Source organism: Vulpes vulpes, chromosome 13 (genome assembly GCF_048418805.1).
Source record: "Vulpes vulpes isolate BD-2025 chromosome 13, VulVul3, whole genome shotgun sequence".
Taxonomy (NCBI): domain Eukaryota; kingdom Metazoa; phylum Chordata; class Mammalia; order Carnivora; family Canidae; genus Vulpes; species Vulpes vulpes.
In genome coordinates this window covers 95,886,310-95,907,015 of record NC_132792.1, presented here as the reverse complement: position 1 = coordinate 95,907,015, position 20,706 = coordinate 95,886,310, and the positions used below count along the sequence as shown (strand labels likewise).

At 40.2% G+C, this 20,706-nt stretch overlaps 1 protein-coding gene across 2 annotated transcripts in view; it reads right to left on the bottom strand.

Annotated features, from left to right (window-relative positions):
- Positions 1-20,706, bottom strand: part of LAMA3 (laminin subunit alpha 3) — a 249,144-nt gene that overhangs the window by 25,958 nt on the left and 202,480 nt on the right. For both annotated transcript variants that reach the window (XM_072735102.1, XM_026006526.2), the window contains 14 exons: positions 20,463-20,579; positions 19,666-19,820; positions 19,270-19,411; positions 18,367-18,469; positions 16,599-16,715; positions 16,335-16,514; positions 15,451-15,593; positions 12,346-12,516; positions 9,736-9,887; positions 9,421-9,583; positions 8,855-8,988; positions 7,896-8,040; positions 5,053-5,172; positions 4,550-4,683 (listed from right to left, as the gene is read on the bottom strand). In XM_072735102.1, coding sequence (XP_072591203.1) covers positions 4,550-4,683; positions 5,053-5,172; positions 7,896-8,040; positions 8,855-8,988; positions 9,421-9,583; positions 9,736-9,887; positions 12,346-12,516; positions 15,451-15,593; positions 16,335-16,514; positions 16,599-16,715; positions 18,367-18,469; positions 19,270-19,411; positions 19,666-19,820; positions 20,463-20,579 — 1,976 coding nt within the window. The remainder of the gene's footprint in view (positions 1-4,549; positions 4,684-5,052; positions 5,173-7,895; positions 8,041-8,854; positions 8,989-9,420; positions 9,584-9,735; positions 9,888-12,345; positions 12,517-15,450; positions 15,594-16,334; positions 16,515-16,598; positions 16,716-18,366; positions 18,470-19,269; positions 19,412-19,665; positions 19,821-20,462; positions 20,580-20,706) is intronic.

The following is a 20,706-nucleotide window of genomic DNA, read 5'->3' as shown; positions in this document are numbered from 1 at the left end:
CTGTGACTGTTTCCTCATTTCTACCGTGTTAATTTGTTTCATAGAGTTGTCCTGAATTTAAATGAATTAATATGTGTAACATACTCAAAACGGTGCCTGGTACAGAGTTAGGACTTCATGGGAGATGGTGGGGGTTAGTAACTCTCATTATGAGTAGTCATTATAATGAGAGCAATTTCTTTCTACAGCAGCTCTGCCTTTGCAGCTAACTTGGCATTCCGCCCCCCACCTTTCTTTTTCTTTTTCTTTTTTTTTTTTTTTGGCATTTCTGCTTTGATTTAACTTTTGGATCTGTCTGGAGCTGACTTCACATAAAACATTAACACAGATGAACTGGCTGGAGTCTAGGCAAATATTTGTGTTTCTTAAACAAATGATGTGCGAAGAAAAACACAAAGCTGATTTCCTTATAAGTCCCTAAGGCAGCTCACCTTTCTAAATGGAAAGGTATCTGCATTCATTTTTATTCAAATCATTATAAATAGTTGAGCTACATATAATATACATAAAATTAAATTTCATTAGAAGGAAAAGGAAGAGATGAATCCTCACTGGATCCTCAAGCTCATTGCAGCTTGAGCTTAATTATTTTATAAAGGTGGCTTTTTGCCTCAGAAAAGAAGGAAAGTTTGTATTAATTCCTGGAGCTTGTCTATTTACACTATTTTAAAATCCATTCACTCTTGGGTTTCCACATGGTTCAGACCCATCACCATTCCTTGATGTCCTTTCCATATAGTATAGGTCGAAGGAAGAAGGTAGCAGAAAAGCAGAAGGGGGGAATAAAGGCAGCTGGCAGATATGGAGCAACTATTCTGTGTAAGGCACAGTTATTCTAGCCTCACCATGACCTTTTGAGGGGTGTATTTTCCTCTCTAACATTTACTGAGCTCTTACCACATGCCTGGCGCTGTGCTAACTCCTTTACTCATTTTGAATCCTCAAATGGCCCTGAGAGATGGGTAGCTACTCTGACCATGTTCCAGATGTGCATGGGGAGGTGTGGGGAGGTTAAGTAACTTGTCTGAGGTCACGTGGCAAGGAAGTGGCAGCTCTGGCATCTGAGCAGTCTGAGTCACACAAACTAGCGTGACTCAAAGTCCTTGTTCTTTACACTTACACAGTTTGTATGCCCACAGCACTTGGAACAATTAGGACTCTTTCCTACAGAAGAACTGTTATCTACAGCAAAGATGTTAAGATGGAAGATTTATTTCCATTCTTCTTTGGCAGTGTTCTTGTTACTGTGGCTCATGTGAGGGCCTAGACTTCCACATTTGCTCCAGCATACAAAGACTGAACACACTTGCTAGAGGAATGTGATGGTGTAGGAATGCAGGATGCTATATTGATGGGTTTGCACACTGAGGTATGTATGCACACTGGGGGTCCATTCACAAAGGCCTAACCAGTCCAAGCTCACGGCAGGCAGATTTCAGAGCCAGAAGACCCAAATGTGGTCCTAAACTGAGTAAGTGTCCAATAGATCCTTGACTGATTTTTACTTTTTGAATTATTTTCATTTTAATGGTTTATTATTACACTGATGTAGGTCAACAATGGTGTAGGTCCTGAGGAAAGATTTCTCCTGGTGGCTTGAGGGCCTCTGGCATTATCAGGGGTGATTTTCTCCTCTCACAGGAAGCAGATAGGATTAACAGGTTGTGATTGGACTGGAATCCTAAAAAAGTCATTCTTAGATCTGGGCCTCCATTCCCAAAAGTTACACTATAGTGAAAGAGGAGAAAACAGGGCATCTGCAAAATCTCTTGGTCAGCGCTGGTTTAGCGATTATGCTGGTTTGCTTTGTTCCAGACTAGGCTTATGTCCTACTGTCTGTAAGGACCTCCTACTAATGCCGGGGTCAGAACACCTGCCTCCTTTAGAAAAACTGCTTGCTTGCCCCTTGGAGCTTGGCCATGAGTGATAAGTAGGACTCTTCTCTGCCCACCCCACCCCTACCCTTCAGTGACTCACATCAGAGGGAGTTTTAGAACTCTCTGGACCATCAAAGATGTCACCAGAGGGATGAAGCAGGGCCAGAAACATCAATACGGCTTGGCATTTTATTTGCAAGGGAGTAAAAGGCCAGGGATATCTTTTGACTGGCTTTTATCTCCTATATTTTCCATGTTCTTGTGATTTTAATTTAAAAAATCAAAGTATAAACGTGCCCATAAAAGGGAATAATCCCTTGTTTGAAAGCCTCTAGGACAGATTACTAGGAAAATTCTGTCTATACATCTATCTGTATATGCATAACTAGATCCATGTATGTATTTCTTTAATGGATAGGGACGATGAGGCAAAGAAAGGCTGAGTGCTGACTTAACCCAAGATCACATGGCTCTTTGGTGGCTAAGCCAAAATTAGAATGACTTCTTTTGGTTCTCATCCACTACTCTTTACTAGTAAACCCTGACTGACTGGTACCTGCATCACTATCTGGGGGTCTTTTGCTCACACTATGCAAATGCAAACCATGGGCCAGTGGCTTCCTTGCTGCCTCCGAGAATTCCTCAATGGTCTGGGTGAGCCCACTCCCCCTGTACCTGAGCTACATTCACCCTTTCTCTAGCCCAGACTTCTCTGCAGAAGTCCAGGCCTTTTGCCCGACGGCTTTCCAGCATCTCCACCTGCTATCTCTCAGGCTCTGGGAACTCAGCCTGTCTCAGACTGAACCCATCCCCCTGCCCTTCTGCTGGTGCTGTTCACATGCCCAAGTGCTGGAGCAAAACCCAAGCGTCATCCTTGGCCACTTTCTACATTCCTCCCCAAACACACGCCATCATTCAGTACTACCCATTCACTGTCCTACATATGTTGAGAATCCATTCCCTTTGCCTTATCTGCACTGCCATTCCCCTGAGGCCACCCTCATCTCTTACCTCTGTGGACATGCTCATCATGTCATCATCCAACTGCTCCACCACCCTCTGCCCTGTACCAGTCAAATCTGATAATGTCCTTTCTCTGGTAGTGTCCCTCCAGTGATGCCCTCCTGAGTCTTTCAAGATCCTCTGTGTTCAGGCCCCTGCTTCCCACACCAGTCCCACATGGCATCCCTGGCCTGCTTCACCAGTGTCCTCCAGTTCCTTGAAAGGTCACACTTTCCCCAGCTCTTGGTGCTTCACATATGTTGATTGCTGCTGTCTTTCAGGTCCAAGCTAGAAGCCACCTTCCCAATGCCCCAAATGGATTTAATTCCCTCCATGGGCCACACTCTGTGATCTCCCTTCAGCTATGTTCATTGTTGTGTTCCCGACACCTCTCACACTGCCTGATGTCACTGGACACCCAATGAGTATTTGTGTAATGAGTAAATAAACAGGAACCTCAGATGTGCACAGTAGTACTGACTTCCTTAAGTTAATCTATTTTATCACATTTAATTGAATAAAATCAAGATTATTGCTCATTAGTAATAGCAATTCATGGTTGAATTGATATGATATGGATGATACTAAATATGAATACCACCTCTTTGGTTCTCAATTTCTTCATCTATAAAGCTCAGAAATTACATCCCATGCAAGGTCCTTTCTAGTTCAAAGAATCTAAGACATTCACTCCCAAAATATATTAAAGTGCTGAGCTTTCTTACCTGCATTTTTGTCTTTGAGGGCAACCAGAAGAACTTTAAAACAAATATTAGTTCGTCTTTACTATAGATGGACAGATGTCCAAATATATAAGGTTTCTTGAAGACAGACTACCTGTGCACAACACCTTATAAATCACATCTAGTATTCCTTCCAACTGATTTATAAATTAGAAAAAGAGTTTACTAGCCTCAGATCTCGTATAAAAAAATAATGATAATCAAACAATGTGGGAGTGCTCTTAACTCAGTCATGAGTCTGTACTAACCCTTCCAGGAAATCTTGCCACACATTATCATCAGCCTTTTGGAGAATACAAACACATGTAAATGTAAAATATTTTTGTTTTGTAAAAGTTATTTTTAAGTGCATTCTCAAAGTGGTGGGGGTTTTTCTCATTCAGATTAGGCTTCACTTCCTTTCAAAATAACTTAAGTCATCCATGTATTCACTATCCAAGAAGCAGTTATGCACCCGTTCCATAATTGATAACACATCAGGGGCAGGTGACACAGACATGCCTTACATTCTAGAGATACTTCCTGAAGGCAGCAACCCCAACTTTCAGTGCCCAGTGCTGCTTGTCAGACCATGGAACTGTCTGGACTCTCCAATGCTATTGTTAAGGACTCCAGGGCCACAGCCTCCATTTTTATCAGCAGCATTGTCAACACAAATCATATTCTTATGGTTTCTCTGGGGTGACCCACAGTTTCCTCACTCTCCTTTCAGTGGCCAGTCCTATAATCCAGTGTTTACAAACTCTTTGAATCTGTTGACTAACACATTAATACTGAAAAGTTAAACTTGTTGTTTTTGTTGTTGAATTTTAAAAAGGTAAACTAATCAATAGCAATCACAAGCAAAACCACTCAACCATAATCTGCTCCGTTTTTTTTCTTTTCTTTTTTTTTTTTTGTATTTTTGGTTTTTTTAGATCATCTTACCTTTCCCTGATTGAGATCGGAATTCCTCCCAGATAATATGTGCTGAAATCAAATATGTCACCATCAATTTGGCTTGTTTGGGAATTCACAGATATTGATATACGGTTTTGGAATTTTCCAATTATGATCAGTATCTAAAATAAATGAAAGATAAATCAGTAAGCAATGCAAAATTAAAGAATCCTATTCAGCATGAGTCAGGGCTATTATAGTTTTATTTCCTTCAGATTGATGATATACATGGTAGGAAGACTATGAGCAGTGGTGCTTTTGGATAAAAATATAATATTAAAACATTTTAATAGAAATGCTCACATTTGAAATTAATCATGTTTTATATATGCCATATACATATTTCATGCCCAGGTACTCAGATTTTGAAAGGATATGTCCCTCCTCCTTTAATTACTGTAACTTAGTCTGGTAATAGAAAAATGTTCTGGGCATTGACTTAATTTTAAAGGACATTTAACAATTCATGTGAATAGACTCAAAGGATGTACCCGGTGGTCTTTTCCATCATTGACAATGTGTCCAATTTCTCTTTCTTTTGGTGGCTCTGAATTCAGTTTGTATTGCACCAGGAGCTTGCCATCTTCTATATTTAGAGATATGAAGTGATCCTAGAGCATGGAAAAAATGTAGATTACCAGAAGATTCCACTGAAGAAGACCCAGAGTGCTGGAACTCAAGTTACTCTCAAGTTACAAACTGCTCTCAGCTGTAGCTACTTCCACAGTTAATAGGGACAACGGTGCTGAAATATCCAACGCCAGGATGGATATGATGGGTAAATGTCATAAGCTGTGTTCAACATTGTGCACAGTGGCTGGCACACAGGAAAGATGCAATAAATGCAGCTGTTATCATGATTTTGTTTCATGATATCCATAACCAGCATGCACAATGGAAAGGGAAAAGATACAGGTCAATAATACCATTTGAAAAGATGATTGCTACCTTTCAGAAAGAGGTATGGTCTCAGTGAAACCCCTGACATTTGCCACCATCTGCTCACAGACTTCTTGTCTCAGTTTCATTTGCTGACTCATCCCTGTGTAGCCCCCCTCCTTCCATCTGAATGTGGAGGGTTCCTCCAAGGCCTGTAGAGGACCTCTTCTTCTCTTCCACCTTCTCTTTGCCTCAAAGCCACAGTTACTTCTGCAGCCCCAATGTAGGTGTGTGCCCATGAAGCCCAGATGATTCTCTCCAGCCTAGGCTTGTCTTCTCTGGGTCAGATCTGACATCTGATTACCTGACTGTTACTGCATACGTGACTCATGGATACCTCAGATTTGAATATCTCAAGCAGGACTTGAGATCTACATGCCTCCCAGCTGCCAAGTTTGTCTCTCTGCCCTTTCCAACTGCTCGCTCTCCTCCTTTCTCTCTCTCACCACTAATCAATCACCTTGCGAGCCAGCCAGAAACCTAATAGGAGTCACTCTTAATCCGCCTCCCCATTTCCAATCAAAACTTGTCAGTTCCACCATGTCTCAACTCTCTGCCCATTGCATGCCACCTAGTGTCAGCCACACTTCGTTGGTCAGACTGCACAGCAATAGTGTCCCATCCTCCCCACGTCCCCTCTGTCCCTTCCTGAACCTATTTGCCACTCTGTAGCCACAGTGCTCCATGGAAAATGCAAGCACATGACATTACCTTCCTTTGCTGTCATAGGAGGAGGGGGACGGTGAATCCTCAGCACATATTGTGAGGCTCTGACCACCCCTTCCGCTTGGTTTCTCTATGCTCCCTCTGCCTCTCCATGCTCCAGACACACAGGCCACCATTCTGTCCCTGAGTACTCTCTGTCCTTCCCAACTCTGGGCCCTCTTCATATCCCTCTCTCTGCAGGGCCCTATCTTCTACTTTTCCTCAGGGTCTCAGATTACCCAACCTTGATCAAGTCTTTTATACATCTTCATTCACCCCAGTGTTTTCCTCTATACCACTTATGACAATTGTGATGAATCAATTAACCAATCAATGAGTATAGCTTTGTCAAATATTTGTCTTCCTCTCTAGAATATAAGGTTCTTGAGGATAGCAACTGTGTCAATCTTGATTGTAACTGCCTCCCTATCCCTGGGCAAGGCACAGACCTGAACCAGCCCTTTCCTTAGTAGAAAGATACGCTGAGGAATTTCCAATGTAAGGCTTAAAGGGTTATTCTTCCATGGTTCCCTGATGACAAGAAGGCCTTTCTTCGACATCTGCTGACAGAGTCCTTACTTAAAAGTAACATCAGTCCTTGTCTGGATCCTAAATCTTATCCTTGGGAGCTAGTTGGGGTTCATCACACTTAGAAACAACAGTCACATTGGCTCACTGAGTCATGAGCCACTCTGCTTAATGGCAGTGCTCAAAATCATTTTATCTGGTTATTAATGGTGTTCCATGTATTTTTTTCTAACATGAGTAGTATTTCTGGCTCTTAGTCTCCAAGAACTCAAAATGTAGTACAAAGAAGCCATCACTTTGGAAAATGGCCATCTTGCCCTGAAGATGCTGTGGTGACTTCTCAGCTCCCTGGACTCTATAGGCAGGTCAAGACCTTCCAAAACCCTCAGAACTGGCTCAGTCTTGGAATCTCCTGGAGGGTCAAGACCAGCCCCAGAGAGGAGAGCTGATCAGGTCCACATCCCCACTCTACAGGTAGAAGGGGTTGGTCAAATCCCAAGTCCCATATCAATCCCTCCCTCTCAGACAGAGATCTCATGGGCTGATCCACATTTCTCTAGAAATGCTACCTGTGGAGCGATCGCAAGACCCCATTCTTAGGAGTAGTCAACTCCAGGCGCATCTCCCAGCAGATGGAGCTGACCATCACTTGTAGAGTCACTTTGAATTTTTCTAAACTAGAGTTAAGAATGGCCTCTGGAAACCTCAGCTGCTTGAAAACAGAGAGGCTTCCGTGTCTTGAAAAGCCAAGGATCAGGCTGATAAAGACATAATTCCACACAGCCTGGCAAGAGTTGGTCCAAGATGCAAACAGCAGGAGGTCAAACAGTCTGACTCTCAGAGATCCCTAGGAAGTCGTCATGTGATGTCAGGCAGAATAAGTAGATTATGAGACAAACACTAGTTTTCAAAGAATAAGACCGACCATGGCATGTTTTGGTGGCATGTTCTCAAATTCCCAATTACTTTGCCCTGTTAAAACACACACACTCCCATAGCCAAAGAAAGCAGAATTGGGCCGAGAGAAAAGATACAGAAATAGAAAAGATAACACTGGCACACTTTTTCAGATATAGTTAGTTGTTTATAATAATCCAGTTACCCCAAAGTTGCTGAATTGAATGGACAGATTTGGTATATTTGGATGTTTGTTATAGAATACCTGGTTTTCTGCAAAGAACAGCAGTCCTCTATCCACAGTGGTCTGAATCGTCAGTCCAAAATTTGGGTTGGGAGCATTTAGTTGAGTCGGAACTCGAGCGTAGCCTGTACCTTCAAAATAATTTCTGTCTGACTCTTCCTTTCTCCTGTCAACATCAGTGATCATACGTTAGAACACAGCAGTAAAAGACCACCACTCAAGTGTGCTTATTAATACGAGATCCTGCTCTCTGAAAAACAGAGCAAAACCCACACAATGTAGCTGTCATGATTTTGTTCAAGAAGAGGAAATGTCTTTAGAACGTTAACATAGCCAGCTATTTCTCTTGGATGTGTTCTTATGCTCCATGATAATCAAACTGTAGCTCAAAAAAAGATAATAGTTAAGTGTTTCCTTTGGAAAGATCTACTTAGGAAGATGTAGCCTAGGAGCTGAAGACCTTGAAATGTAAAAAATTATTAACTGGAATTATAATTTTCTTCTGAGTAATAAATAGTCTGTCCAAATCCTTTTAACTATAGGGAAGGTCAGGAGCTTAAGAGAGCGATTTTCAAATAGGTCCAGGTGCCAAAGTACCCAGAAAGTCATGGTGCACTTCGTGGACTAATATGTTTTTTTGAAACTTACAGGAAATATGTAATTTTGTGCCTGAATCAGGGACCATCTAATACTGAATATTTTGTGATAGGAGGCACCAAAAATTTTTAAAGGATTTTTTTTTCAAAATTGAGAAATTATCAATCTAATATTTTATACAAATGAGGATATCTTAGGCATGGACTAGCAGTATTGCATGCAGTCACAATTTAAGATCTACTGGCCCAAAGCTATCAGTGACACCAAAAGCATCTCATCGGCTCATACCTTTATTTATTATATGTAATATAACTGCAAGTTACTAAAAATCACAGTTACAGAGACATTCGTTCCTGGTTGTTGTTGTTCATTTTTGTTTTTACCTTCTACAAGGCTCTACTTCAGTTGTGTTGAGATTGAAAGTTTTTTTGAAGTTGTACAAGCTCAGGACATTTTCATTGAGGTCATCTAATTCAATACAACCTTTGTACGGAGGGAACCTCAGTCTAGCAGGAAGCTGAAAGAATGAAACAAAAAATCTAATTCAACAAAGGACAATGATCAGGTCAGGCAAGAAATAGTATGAATCCATCACTTGTAACTGTCATGATAGCATAGGGGTTAAGAATGTGGACCCTGGAGCGGGAGGCCCTGGCTTTGCTATTGACCAGCTGTCTGACTTTGGACAAGTTATCAAACTGCTCTATCTCAGTTTCTTCATTCATCAAAAGGGAATGGTACTGATGCCTATTTAAATTTATATGCTTAAGTCTAGATCACCGTGCACAGGAAGTACTCAATAATTGTTAACTTTTATCACTGGATATCCTTTAAGAACATATAGTTCAACCTATTTTATATATAGTGTATAATTGAATAGAGACCTGAGGTCATTATGCCAAATTAAAAGGTCAATATATTCACTCAGTGAAATAACATTTACACTTACTGTAAAGTCAGATGGGTAACCTCCAACATAAAATACAGTATTTTCAGGATCCAGATCGAGGAGTGTGTGGCTGTTTCCACTATCCATTTCATGGAATTGGGATGATCCAGGTTTACTGGATGTGGCTTTTTTGGTGTAATTTAGACTTGCAAACTGATAAATTCTGTTTAAAAATAAAGATTATTTTTAAAAATTATATAAAAATGGAAGAAGTCAAAGCCAAGGTACTAAAAATGGGTTTTAGCAGTACATACAATGGGAGTTTGGTGAGTGTGGGTCAGATTAATAAACAGCAGCAGTCAATGGGACTTGTACCTCTGAAATTTCACCCGGTCCATAATTGCCTCCTGAGTTTCGCTCTTGATCACGCTCTGGTCCACTTGGAGTTCAGACTCCTGTTCTCCCAGGTTGTAGACACATGTGAGCCTGCCATCTACAACTGCCATGCCAATGTAATCCCTAGAGGTCTGGATACATAAAGGCCGCCTCAGAATACTTCCCACGCACACTGTTCCTCTCAACTTCCCATCCCAAAAGAGTCTATTTCAAGTAACAGGTTTTACACAATATGCCTTGGGCAGACAGAATAAATGAGGTAACTCCTTGTACAGAATAATACAGACAGAACACTTAATTAATAATGTCTGAACTGTCTTTGCTCCTAGATCACTGCACTCATGTATGCACTCCCCCATTCACTCAACCTGCAAATATTTGCCAAGCACTTGCCATAAAGGTGAACCAGATATAGACTTAGGTCTCCATTAGATTTTAGTCCTATAAGGGAAATAAGCCATGCAATGATGGCCCTGTACCATACAATGATTAAGACTTTGTGCATGCCTCTGTTATAATACCTAGAACCCTCTGTTATCATGGTCAGCTATGTATGTATCCTTCTCTGTTAGAATATGAGCACCTGGAGGTACATAGGAAATTTTACAATTGTGGTAAAATATACATGAGATGCAATTTACATTCAAGAAACAAATTTTTGTTTATCATAAATACAGTGTTGTGCCTTATAGGTAGATGGTATAATTTTGTTGAAGGAATAAAGTAATGTGCATTTTGTCACAATACAAAGTAGAAAAGTTAAGCCACAAGAAAGCTACAAAGTACCAAAATTTTAAAGAATTAGAGAGTTATTAATCATAGTGTAAATTTTAGGAATCTCTAAACACCACATTTACTAATGACAACCAACAACTTCCTAATTGGCTAGAATTTTCTAGAACCAGGTTTCAGGCTTTTTTTTCCAGCCACTGTATCCTAACCCAGCCAGTGATTACCATATCCTCTGACACTTAAGTTGAAGAAATATACTTTAAGAGGAGGGACTAAAAGCTAAAATGAACTGTTCAAGAGGTGCCTATGTAGCTCAGATGGAGTGTCTGACTTTTGGTTTTGGTTTTAGCTCACGTCATGATCTCAGGGTTGTGAGATCAAGTTCTGAATGGAGTCTGCTTAAGATTCCCTCTTCCTCTCCCTGTGCCCCAGCCCCTGCTCACTCGCTCTCTTGGAAGAAAAAGAAGAAAGAAGAAAGAAAGGAAAGAAAGAAAGAAAGAAAGAAAGAAAGAAAGAAAGAAAGAAAGAAGAAAGAAAGGAAGGGAAGGAAGAAGGAAGAAAGAAGAAAGAAAGAAAGAAAGAAAGAAAGAAAGAAAGAAAGAAAAGAAAGGAAGGGAAGGAAGGAAAGGAAGGAAGGGAAGGAAGGAAGGAAGGAAGGAAGGAAGGAAGGAAGGAAGGAAGAAAGAAAGAAAGGAAGGAAGGAAGAAAGAAAGAAAGAAAAGAAAGAAAGAAAAAGAAAGAAAGAAAGAAAGAAAGAAAGAAGAAAGAAAGAAAGAAAGAAAGAAAGAAAGAAAGAAAGAAAGAAAAGGGAAGGGAAGGGAAAGGAAGGAAAGGAAAGGGAAAGAAAGGAAAGGAAAGGAAAGGAAAGGAAAGGAAAGGATAGGAAAGAAAGGAAAGGAAAGGAAAGGAAAGGAAAGGAAAGGAAAGGAAAGGAAAGGAAAGGAAAGGAAAGGAAAGGAACTGCTCAAAATTCCTGTAACATAGTGGTTTAAAGACTTTAGAACTAGAAAGAGATGGGGCAATTGCATATCTTATTAAATAGTCAGGAGAGGTTTCATTTCACTCCAGTCCTCATCCACAGATGGTGACCCCCTGCAGACTTGAGGAAAGGTCTGTAGCTGGGCATTCTGAGGAGGAGGACAGGGTCATAATTTTGTGATGAAGAATCACAGCTGATTTCCATGAAGCCTTGTATTGTTGTCCTCGTTGTGCAGGGACAGATGCCAATCTTTAACCCCTAGTATTTATGTGCTCATGTGTACATACACGTGTCATTTGCTGAGCCCACTGGGCAAGGCCTCTCCATCAGATAAGACTAACAGATAATAATCTGCAATTGATGGGTGGCCCCTTGTGCCATCAGAGGTGGTAGAGTCTGCTGACATATTGGTGGGATTTCTTCCTGCTGTGCCAATGGCAGTGACACTCTTGTGACATGTGACTCAAAAACCATACTGTTTTGGTCCAACAGCATTCCAGGAGGACACTTAACAGTTCTGTGGAAGGGATTGAATGGCATGAAAAATGCCTACTACCAACAACCAGCAGTAACTTATAAGGCGTGTGAGTAAGCCAAACTGAAAGCAAGTCTCCAGCCCCAGTCAAGCCTTCAGATGACTACAGCCCCAGCCATCATCTTTGACAGACACCTCAGTAGAGACCCTGAGTCAGAATCATCTGGCTAAGTCACTCTTGAACATTGCACCATAGAAACAGTGTGAAATAATAAATGTTTACAGTTTCTTGGGACCACTAAGTTTGGTGGTCATGCAGCAAATATATAACCAATATCCCCCCCCCCAAATCCCCTAAACCATATTGTTTCAAAAACAAGAGAAATATTGAAGCAATACCTACATCTTTATTTCCAAGGTACATCACAAACATATTCTCAGTCCTCCCACTTTCTCTTGATTCAGGTCTTTGGAGAAAAAAAGAAAGAGATGTGTATCCTTTCAAATCTTCCAGGTCATTCGGCAGCCGGACTTCAACTCCAGATTTACCATTGAACCTCATTGGGACAGCAACCTGTGAGGGGAAAAGATCTAGGTCATTAAATATTCTTCTGTGAGGAAAGGGGGTGTGCTCTGAAGGGCAGCCTGGGACTGTGCCACGACTCCTTTCAGCTCTGTATCAGCATTTCCCAGTTGTTACAATAAAGAGCAAAGGAATGTGCATGTCTCCTAGATCTGGGTTATAAACTCATGAAGCTGCTTCAGGAGCTGGGTAATAAAGCATTCATGTTCTTCCTGTTTACCAGCCAAAGGTCTTTGAGAAGTGCATCTAATTCTCTGCGCCAGAAACGATAATCATTATTATAATCATAGTTGCAACCCTAGGAGGTTTTTGTATAGAATGACCTAACATGTATGGAAGCACTTAAAATGGTGCCTAGCATGTTGTAGATTATAATTCATCAAATACTATTATTTTTGAAATAAATTCTTTAAGGAATCATTCCTCATTAATATATTACATGTTATGGTTGCATTTATTACAGGCATTCAGTCCTTAAAAATGAATGCATCAGGGCTCTCTAAAACAGTGCTTCTTAAACTCAGTGGACAAGTTTAAGAAGCCATTTTTTCCCCTCTCTAATCTGCCCCAGACCAGTACTTTTGTAAATATATTAAAAATTAAATTACTAGAAAAATGAAATAAAGAAGGTATGCAGAGTACACACCTACTATCCCATGCTTGAATTTTGAGGCAATTCAAATTATTAAAAGTTTTTAGACATATACTTTCAACTTTATTTTTATATATAATAGGCCTGTAACAGAATTTCTCTGGCTAGTATTGGCCTGTTGACCAGCTTGGGTAGATGGCACTCAAACACAGAAAATAAATATTCCTTAATGACCTAAAGAATAGCAGCCTAGAATGACACATCAACTATATTTTATCTATCAAGCATTGAAATATTTATGGGAAACCTTGTATATACAAGGCCTTATGTTGGAATAGGGTACTTAGTGGTGGCGTGGGCTGTCATTTCTCCAATGTGCCTGTGACTGAGCACCCCTCACCCATTTTACAGGCTCATTTCATGCCTCTTTCGCACTCCCCTCTGCTCTCCAGTCTATCTAACCACATCCTGAGTCTTTCCTGGCATGCCCTTTGTCACCTGGAAAACTCTATCTTTTTAATTTTTTTAATTAAGAAATCATTTCATGTATACATAAAAAATGGAGAATATACTTGCATATTCATTAATTCTTAAGAAATTAAACATTAGTGGTACCATTGCAGCTCCTTGCATGTCTCACCTTGTCCGTGTTCCTCTCTCAGAGGCCACACTACCCTGGATTTAGACTCCCATGCAGAGTCCATGCATGTTGTATTATTTTTATTAAAATGCATCTATATATAGACTATAATTAATCTGATTTCTCATGTTTTAAATATTTTAATAGAAATGATATCTTTACACATCCATCTACAATGTGCTTTCTTGGCCTTACTCTGTTTTTAGGTTTATCTGTGTTGACACACCTGATGGCGCTAGCTCATTCACATTTATTGTGGTATGGTCTTTGTATAAGTTTATCACAATTTTATCCATCTCCTATTGACGGATATTTGACTTTTTTGCAATTATTTTTTGTGGTGACAAGCTGTGTCACATTGAACATTCTTATGCATGTCCTTTAGTACCATTCTGAGCCTCTCCAGGTAGAAAGGAGTATCAAGATCTGCATAACACAGCTTTATCTAGTTTCTTAGTGTAGTCTGCTTACCAGCTGCCTCATGCAGCAGCTGGTGAGCAACCCGAGTCCAGGACTTTGGTTTACTAACCCCTGTATCCTGGGAGTGCCACACAACAGCTCAAAAGTGCTGGCTTATTTTTTGAGTTGTATTTTATAATTTTCCACTTACATGGTACTATTATCCAGGAACTATTTTACATTACCTACTTTAATCCTAAAAAGCTCATGGGGTCTGTCTTTATTATGTACCCTGCTCTCCAAATGAACAAAGTAAGGCACAGAGTGATGAAGTGGCTGGCTCAAGGTCTCCCACCTCATAACTGATAGAACTAGGATCTAAACCAACACAGTCTAGTTTGGTCAACAAGTTCTTAACCACTGTGTTATTATACACTTCAAATTTTGTTGGATAAATTAGTGAATGAACACAGAAGGACAAAAGCTAGAAATAGTATTTTTCATTTGGTGTTATAAAGCACAATTGGGTGTGAAAGGGTGTGTCTTCCAAACTGTGCCTCCCACTTTATGATTTCCTGCCACAGATTTTTTTTTTCCTCCTGCTAAAGGTTTTACGTTGGGAGTACTTCTCTTTCCCAGATGTAAGGGCAGAAGTAATAGTAAGCCTAGGAATCAACCGTTAGGGCAGTGATACTCTGACTTGGTTTCCCAACCCTCTCTCTCCAAATATCTCACAGGGGGAGGGGGTAGATGAAAAACGCAAGATGTTTCATTAATATTATTTTAGGACAAAACAAATTGTGAGAAGTGTCAGGAATTCAAGTGGATACTGTCAGGTTAAAGTGAGAAAGGCTGATGAATTTGTATTCCAAAGAAGGATATCTGCTAGAATCCTCTGTCTTCAATAAAAGTGGATTCTACAACTTTCAAGTTATAATAAGAAAGCAGGACCTGTGCAGTATCACCCCAGCACGTTCTGATCATAGAACCCCCACTTGAACTTGCAGTAATACTTCACCAACTGTCTGGAGGAGAACCCTTCCACCTGCCTGCATAAACTCAGTGGGGAGGAAACTACTCCAGGTCTCTGACATTCCAGATCATTTAGGCATGAAGGTAATGCGCACTTCTGAAGGCTGGCAGGAGGAAGTCAACATTCACATTCCAAATAACCAAAGAGTTAGAACAAGAAAGACAACCAGTTCATGTGTAAACAAGTGCCTTCTGTCTTGATGAATGTGGTAACTTTTCAAAGAAGGAGGCTTAGTGCCTGGCAATGTAGGGACACACCTACCTTATTTGCAGCATCTCTGGCCTGCTGAATTAACTCCCTGATACGGTCCACATTATCAGAAATGTTGCCCAGTGGCAACAGCTGTTGGTTGATACTTTCAATCTTGCTCAGAAGATCAGGCAGTTTGTTGGTTAATTTCTTTACTGTTGGTGAGATTATAAAACAGAAATTTATAGTTATGAGTTAGGAAAAGGTTAAATGTAGATTTTTCTCCTTGACAATATGTCAAGTGTTATGTATGGTTCCCAAATACTGGATAGGATGACTCAGAGTCGGGCAAATACTTTTCCTAAATACATCATGCCTTTATCCTATAATCTAGATATCAAGTTATCTTTCTTGACCACTATAGAAGAAAAGAAATCTTTAGTTTTTGATCCTTAATATCAATTATAATTTAATACCTCATAATTAAGGGATCTGTATCTCTATAAAAGGAAAAATCAATAGCAATGTTAATGGATTAAAAAAAAATCCTACCTAGGAAAGCCTGGGTGGCTCCGTGGTTGAGCATCTGCCTTCAGCTCAGGACATGATTCCGGAATGCCTGGATGGAGTCCCACATTGGGCTCCCTGCAGGGAGCCTGCTTCTCCCTCTGGCTATGTCTCTGCCTCTCTCTCTCTCTCTGTCTCTCATGAATAAATAAATAAAATCTTTAAAAAAATTCTACCTAGTCTTTCTAACTAATAGAGTACTCATATTCTTTGAATGTATTATGTGAAGTTACTTTCTAATATTTTGATTTCTAATTTCAGGCTTTACCAGGGAAGAATTTAAATCAATTGACCAGAGGCTTTACCAGGGAAGAATTTAAATCAATTGACCAGAGCACATAACAGTGGAGAAAATGGATCATAGGTCCTGGCTGAAGGATGCCTGGTACCTGAGTTATCTGCGTCAGCAAGAGCCTTGTTGAAGTCTTCGCTCTGTTTGCTCCCATAGGTATCCTTAATTCTTGCCACATCTGTCTGAATGGGGCTGAGCCCATCTAGAACCTCATCTGTGATGTCGTTGGCATTTCTGACCATGCTCTTTGCACTACTGATCATGCCACTGATGTCATCTAATGCACACACAAAGAGAGAGGTGTAAGTATCTGAAATGCTCTACAAAAGAAGCCAAGTACAGTAGGTGGGGAGATGCTGACCTCTCTGTATCCCACGAAGGTCATCCCGGATGACAGTGATATTGGTGTCGATCAACCCTTTCCGAACTGTCATAACTTTCAGAGTTTGCTGTAGGTTGTTGAGAGCCGGACTGATTTCTACAATAAAATAAAGCATTGGGAGGCATGAATGTGCCTAGATGCATAGCCTCAGGGGATTCTGGTTACAGAGGCCAGGAGCATATCAATGCCTGGGTACCAGGCTCCTGAAAAATGCCCATGAAGAAAGAGAGATGCTTAATCATCTAGGGGAGGGTTAACTTCTACTCTGCTCAGGGCAAATGTCTCCACTTAGTGAGGGAAAGGGATGTGACTGTCTTATTCACTGCTATGTCACAGTGCATTGTCTGGCAATATTAATTAATTAATTAATACTAATATTAAATCTGGCCTTAATATTAGTACATACCTATTGAATGAATGAATGAATGAATGAGTGAGTGAGTGAGTGAATAATGTAGAAAGGATGCTTCTTTAGTCAGAATATAAAGAAGATGATAAAGAAGTGCCCTTGAGAGAACCTTATCTAAGCAAATAGACACACAAAGTAGGCATTGTTTCTGTTCATTTCTAGACTGATACATTTAAGGTGATTCATTGAAAGGGAGGGAGTTCACAGACATTCCTAGCTGATAATATTGCCATGGAAAATGACCAGTGAATGCTTTAAGATCCAAATGATGATAAATGGTCTAAATTATAATTCCAGGACTGATTTAAATAGCAATGTGGACAAATACCTTAGGATCTCTCTTATATGTGGAATCTAAAAACACATCCAAAATGAAAACAATAAGCTTATAAATATGGGGAACATATTAGTGGTTGCCCTAACCCAGGGATGGGAATGGGAAAAATGGGTGAAGGGGATCAAAAGATAAAGAGAAGCAAGCAAGCAAGGTGGTAGAAAACAAAAGAAAAAAATACAATGTAGTTAGCATCCTAACCCTATTTAAAACACCAATCCTTTCCTCTTAGCTCAGATTTTATGAAGGGAGCAGATGTCATACCAGGAAACTCCTGCAATTTGCTAAGCAAATCCTTCTATGTTACTACATTTTTTTTGTGTGTGATTTTTCATGTATTTAATTTTTTAAAATGAAAAAAGATAAATACATTTATTTACTGTCAGAAGGCATCTAATCACTACAGAGGCTAAGATAACTTATTGGCCATGAAGGAACATGAAAGACCAGAGAAAAATCAAGATATGGAATTTTCAGAACACTGGAATTTAGTGAGATTAAAATGGCTTCATTGTTTTGTAAAAAATTAAATAAATGGGAACATTTCAAAGATAAAATTTATCATTCAAAAATTCTCATGGTTCACAAGGGTAGTGATTTTGCTACTTTTACTTACTAAGATTCTAAGACTTAAGGAATTTTCAAACTCCAGTGACCTGGAACTATGTCTGGGTCTTCAATGAGAAATCAGCCCTGCACATACCTCTACACTGTGCAGGTCGCCAATGCCACAATCACTTGTGGATCAAATTAAATAGGCCTCAAATCCAAGCCAAAACAAGCCTATAACCTTCAAGATCTATGTTCTACTCATGAGATTCTAGTTAATTTAGTACATGTGAGAATGCTAGGTGGAAACATCAAATCTGTAAAATAGACCATGGATTTACAAAGTATTGTCTGCAATGATTCACAAAAAACATTTGTTTCTAGAATTTGCTGCTTCTTCTGATCTTATAGGTCATTTTCAAGCCCTTGGCTCTCCCAGCCACCAACCTCAATACCTTGCTGGAGCTTCTTCTGTGTTATCTTGGTTTGCTTTAAGAGTTTATCACTGTCGGAACTCAGGGTTTTCGCTTTTCTTGGAAGATCTTCCTTTATCACTGTCTGCAATCAAACATTTATCAACCTTGAGCATGTGGCACACCTTAGGAAATGTGGAGTGAGATTTTCATCCTACTCTGAAAACCCTTATCTTTAGTCTTTAAAGGATGAGGCTCAAAGGTGAGGAGGAGGTTTAAAAAGTCTGTTTCTTAAAAGATATAGTTAAGGCTGTAAGTAGATACTTGTGGCTTGGGGAGGTGGGCCCTCCCCTGGTGGCAAACTGACAAATTATGTGACACGTGTCTCACTTTCTCCATGTCATTTGCACAATACCCTCTTCAGTAACTGAAGACAGACTGAGTTGCTTTTAGATTTTCAGTATTTGGGAGATAAGCATCTTCAACCTTCCAAGAAGGCCTGGCCCTAATTCTTTAATGTTTATATTTTCTTCTTTATTTTTAGATAGAGGAATATTATATGGTGCAGAGAAAATCCCAAAGGACTCCAAGACATGCCCAAGTGTTAAGACAAATGACAGGAAATAAATGATTACCAAACTGCGTACAAAAACCTCTCTCTTCTTTGGGAAATGTCAATACTTACTCACAGCCTAAATCATTCCTAGAAAGGAGCAGGCTATACTACTTATCTTGGTTCGACATTGATAATCAGTGTAATTTCTATTTGGTTTTACAAATGGTTTTTCCAACTGTGCTACGTATATCAAAACAGTCAAGTAAATACAGAAGTGGGCCATGTTTGGAGCAAGTTCAAGTCTATTTTATACAAGCTCGATGTAAAAGAATGCTTGTTTATATTCCACAGTGCACACAGAAAGAAAAGGGGTCAAGGCAGGTGCCCACCTGGAGGGCAGACTCGGAAGCCCTGGTGGCCTTGTCAGCCGCATCCTCAGCTGCTTTGATGGCATTGAGGATGTTCTCATAGGCGGTGGCGGCATCCACTGCACAGCGCACCAGCTCATCCCCACTGGCATTCTTCTTGATCCTGGAAGACAGTGTGGGTGAAGGGCTCCAGCACCCCCCACTGCCTCCCACCCCCCAGCCTCCCTGATTAATTAGGCAAATGGAGATCAGAGGTGGCATGGATGCATTTGGGAATCAACCCCCCACCTCCTGCCCGTTGCAGGTTGGGTTGGGCCCTGGGGTCTGCCCTCCACCCTACTCTGGAGACCAGCTGTTGGGGAGGCTTTCACACTAGGCTCCAGCCACCCGTTCAGTTAGATCTCGGGGGTCACTCACTCCTCCAGCTGCTTTGCCAGCTCTTGTAAAGACTGTGCGTGCTTTTCTGCCTCCACCACCAGGGACGCTTTGCTGGCGGACTGGGATAGTTCTCTCACTTTGTCATTTAGTTCATGTCTTTTTTCATTTAAAGTGGCAGCTAATTTTTCATATTCCTATGTTTTCAGGTAAACAAAGACAGTGTCAATTTAAGCTAAGATTGTATATACCATTTTCTTGAACTCTATTGTAAACTTCAGGTTCCCGGGATACATTATTTCCATAGTGGCACTGATAACACTTTTCTAAGTTTTCCCACCATTTGAACATTTTTCTTATGGTGGGTACTCCCTTTGACAAATTTTATAAAAACATACTGTTATGTTGTAATGTTGTACTGAACCAAAATACTTTTTTTTAATTTAAAAGTAGTGATTATAAAAGGTATTTCCAAAATACCTGTTGGGCTGCTAATGTGGTCAATCTTTTATCAGTTCTAAATACATCCCACTAACAAAAGTATGCTTGATATCTTAAAAACAGCATTCCAATTTTGTTTTATTATCACAAAAGTACCATTTGCTCACTGGGGGCTAATTAGGTAAGAACAGACATAGAAAGGACATTATCATTAGCACCCCCTGCCCCTGTGCCCAGGAGGGCACCTCAATAAACACTTTGGTTTATTTCCTTCCATCTAAAAGACATACACTGCAGAAAAAAAAAAAAAAACCCACAACAGATTAGCCTATCTCATAGTTTCCTTGTATATGATCTGAATGTTTTTCAATTTTCCAGAGAATGAGTTTTGTCTCTACCTCCTGGCTTTTCCCCATCAGCTGCAGCAGTGTGTTGGTCTGCAGTAAGGAAGAGTCTGCAGTGGTTAGGTACTTGGAGAAATCACTCTGTAGGGAATTCATTTCTTTAACTTGTCTCTGGAGAGAATAAAAAGAGTATCTGTTTGAACCACATGATGGGTTATCAGAAGGCACAGGCATCATTATTGGGCCACAGCATATAAGTAATTTTAAGCCAGAACATTCTCTTGAACTTAAAGATCAT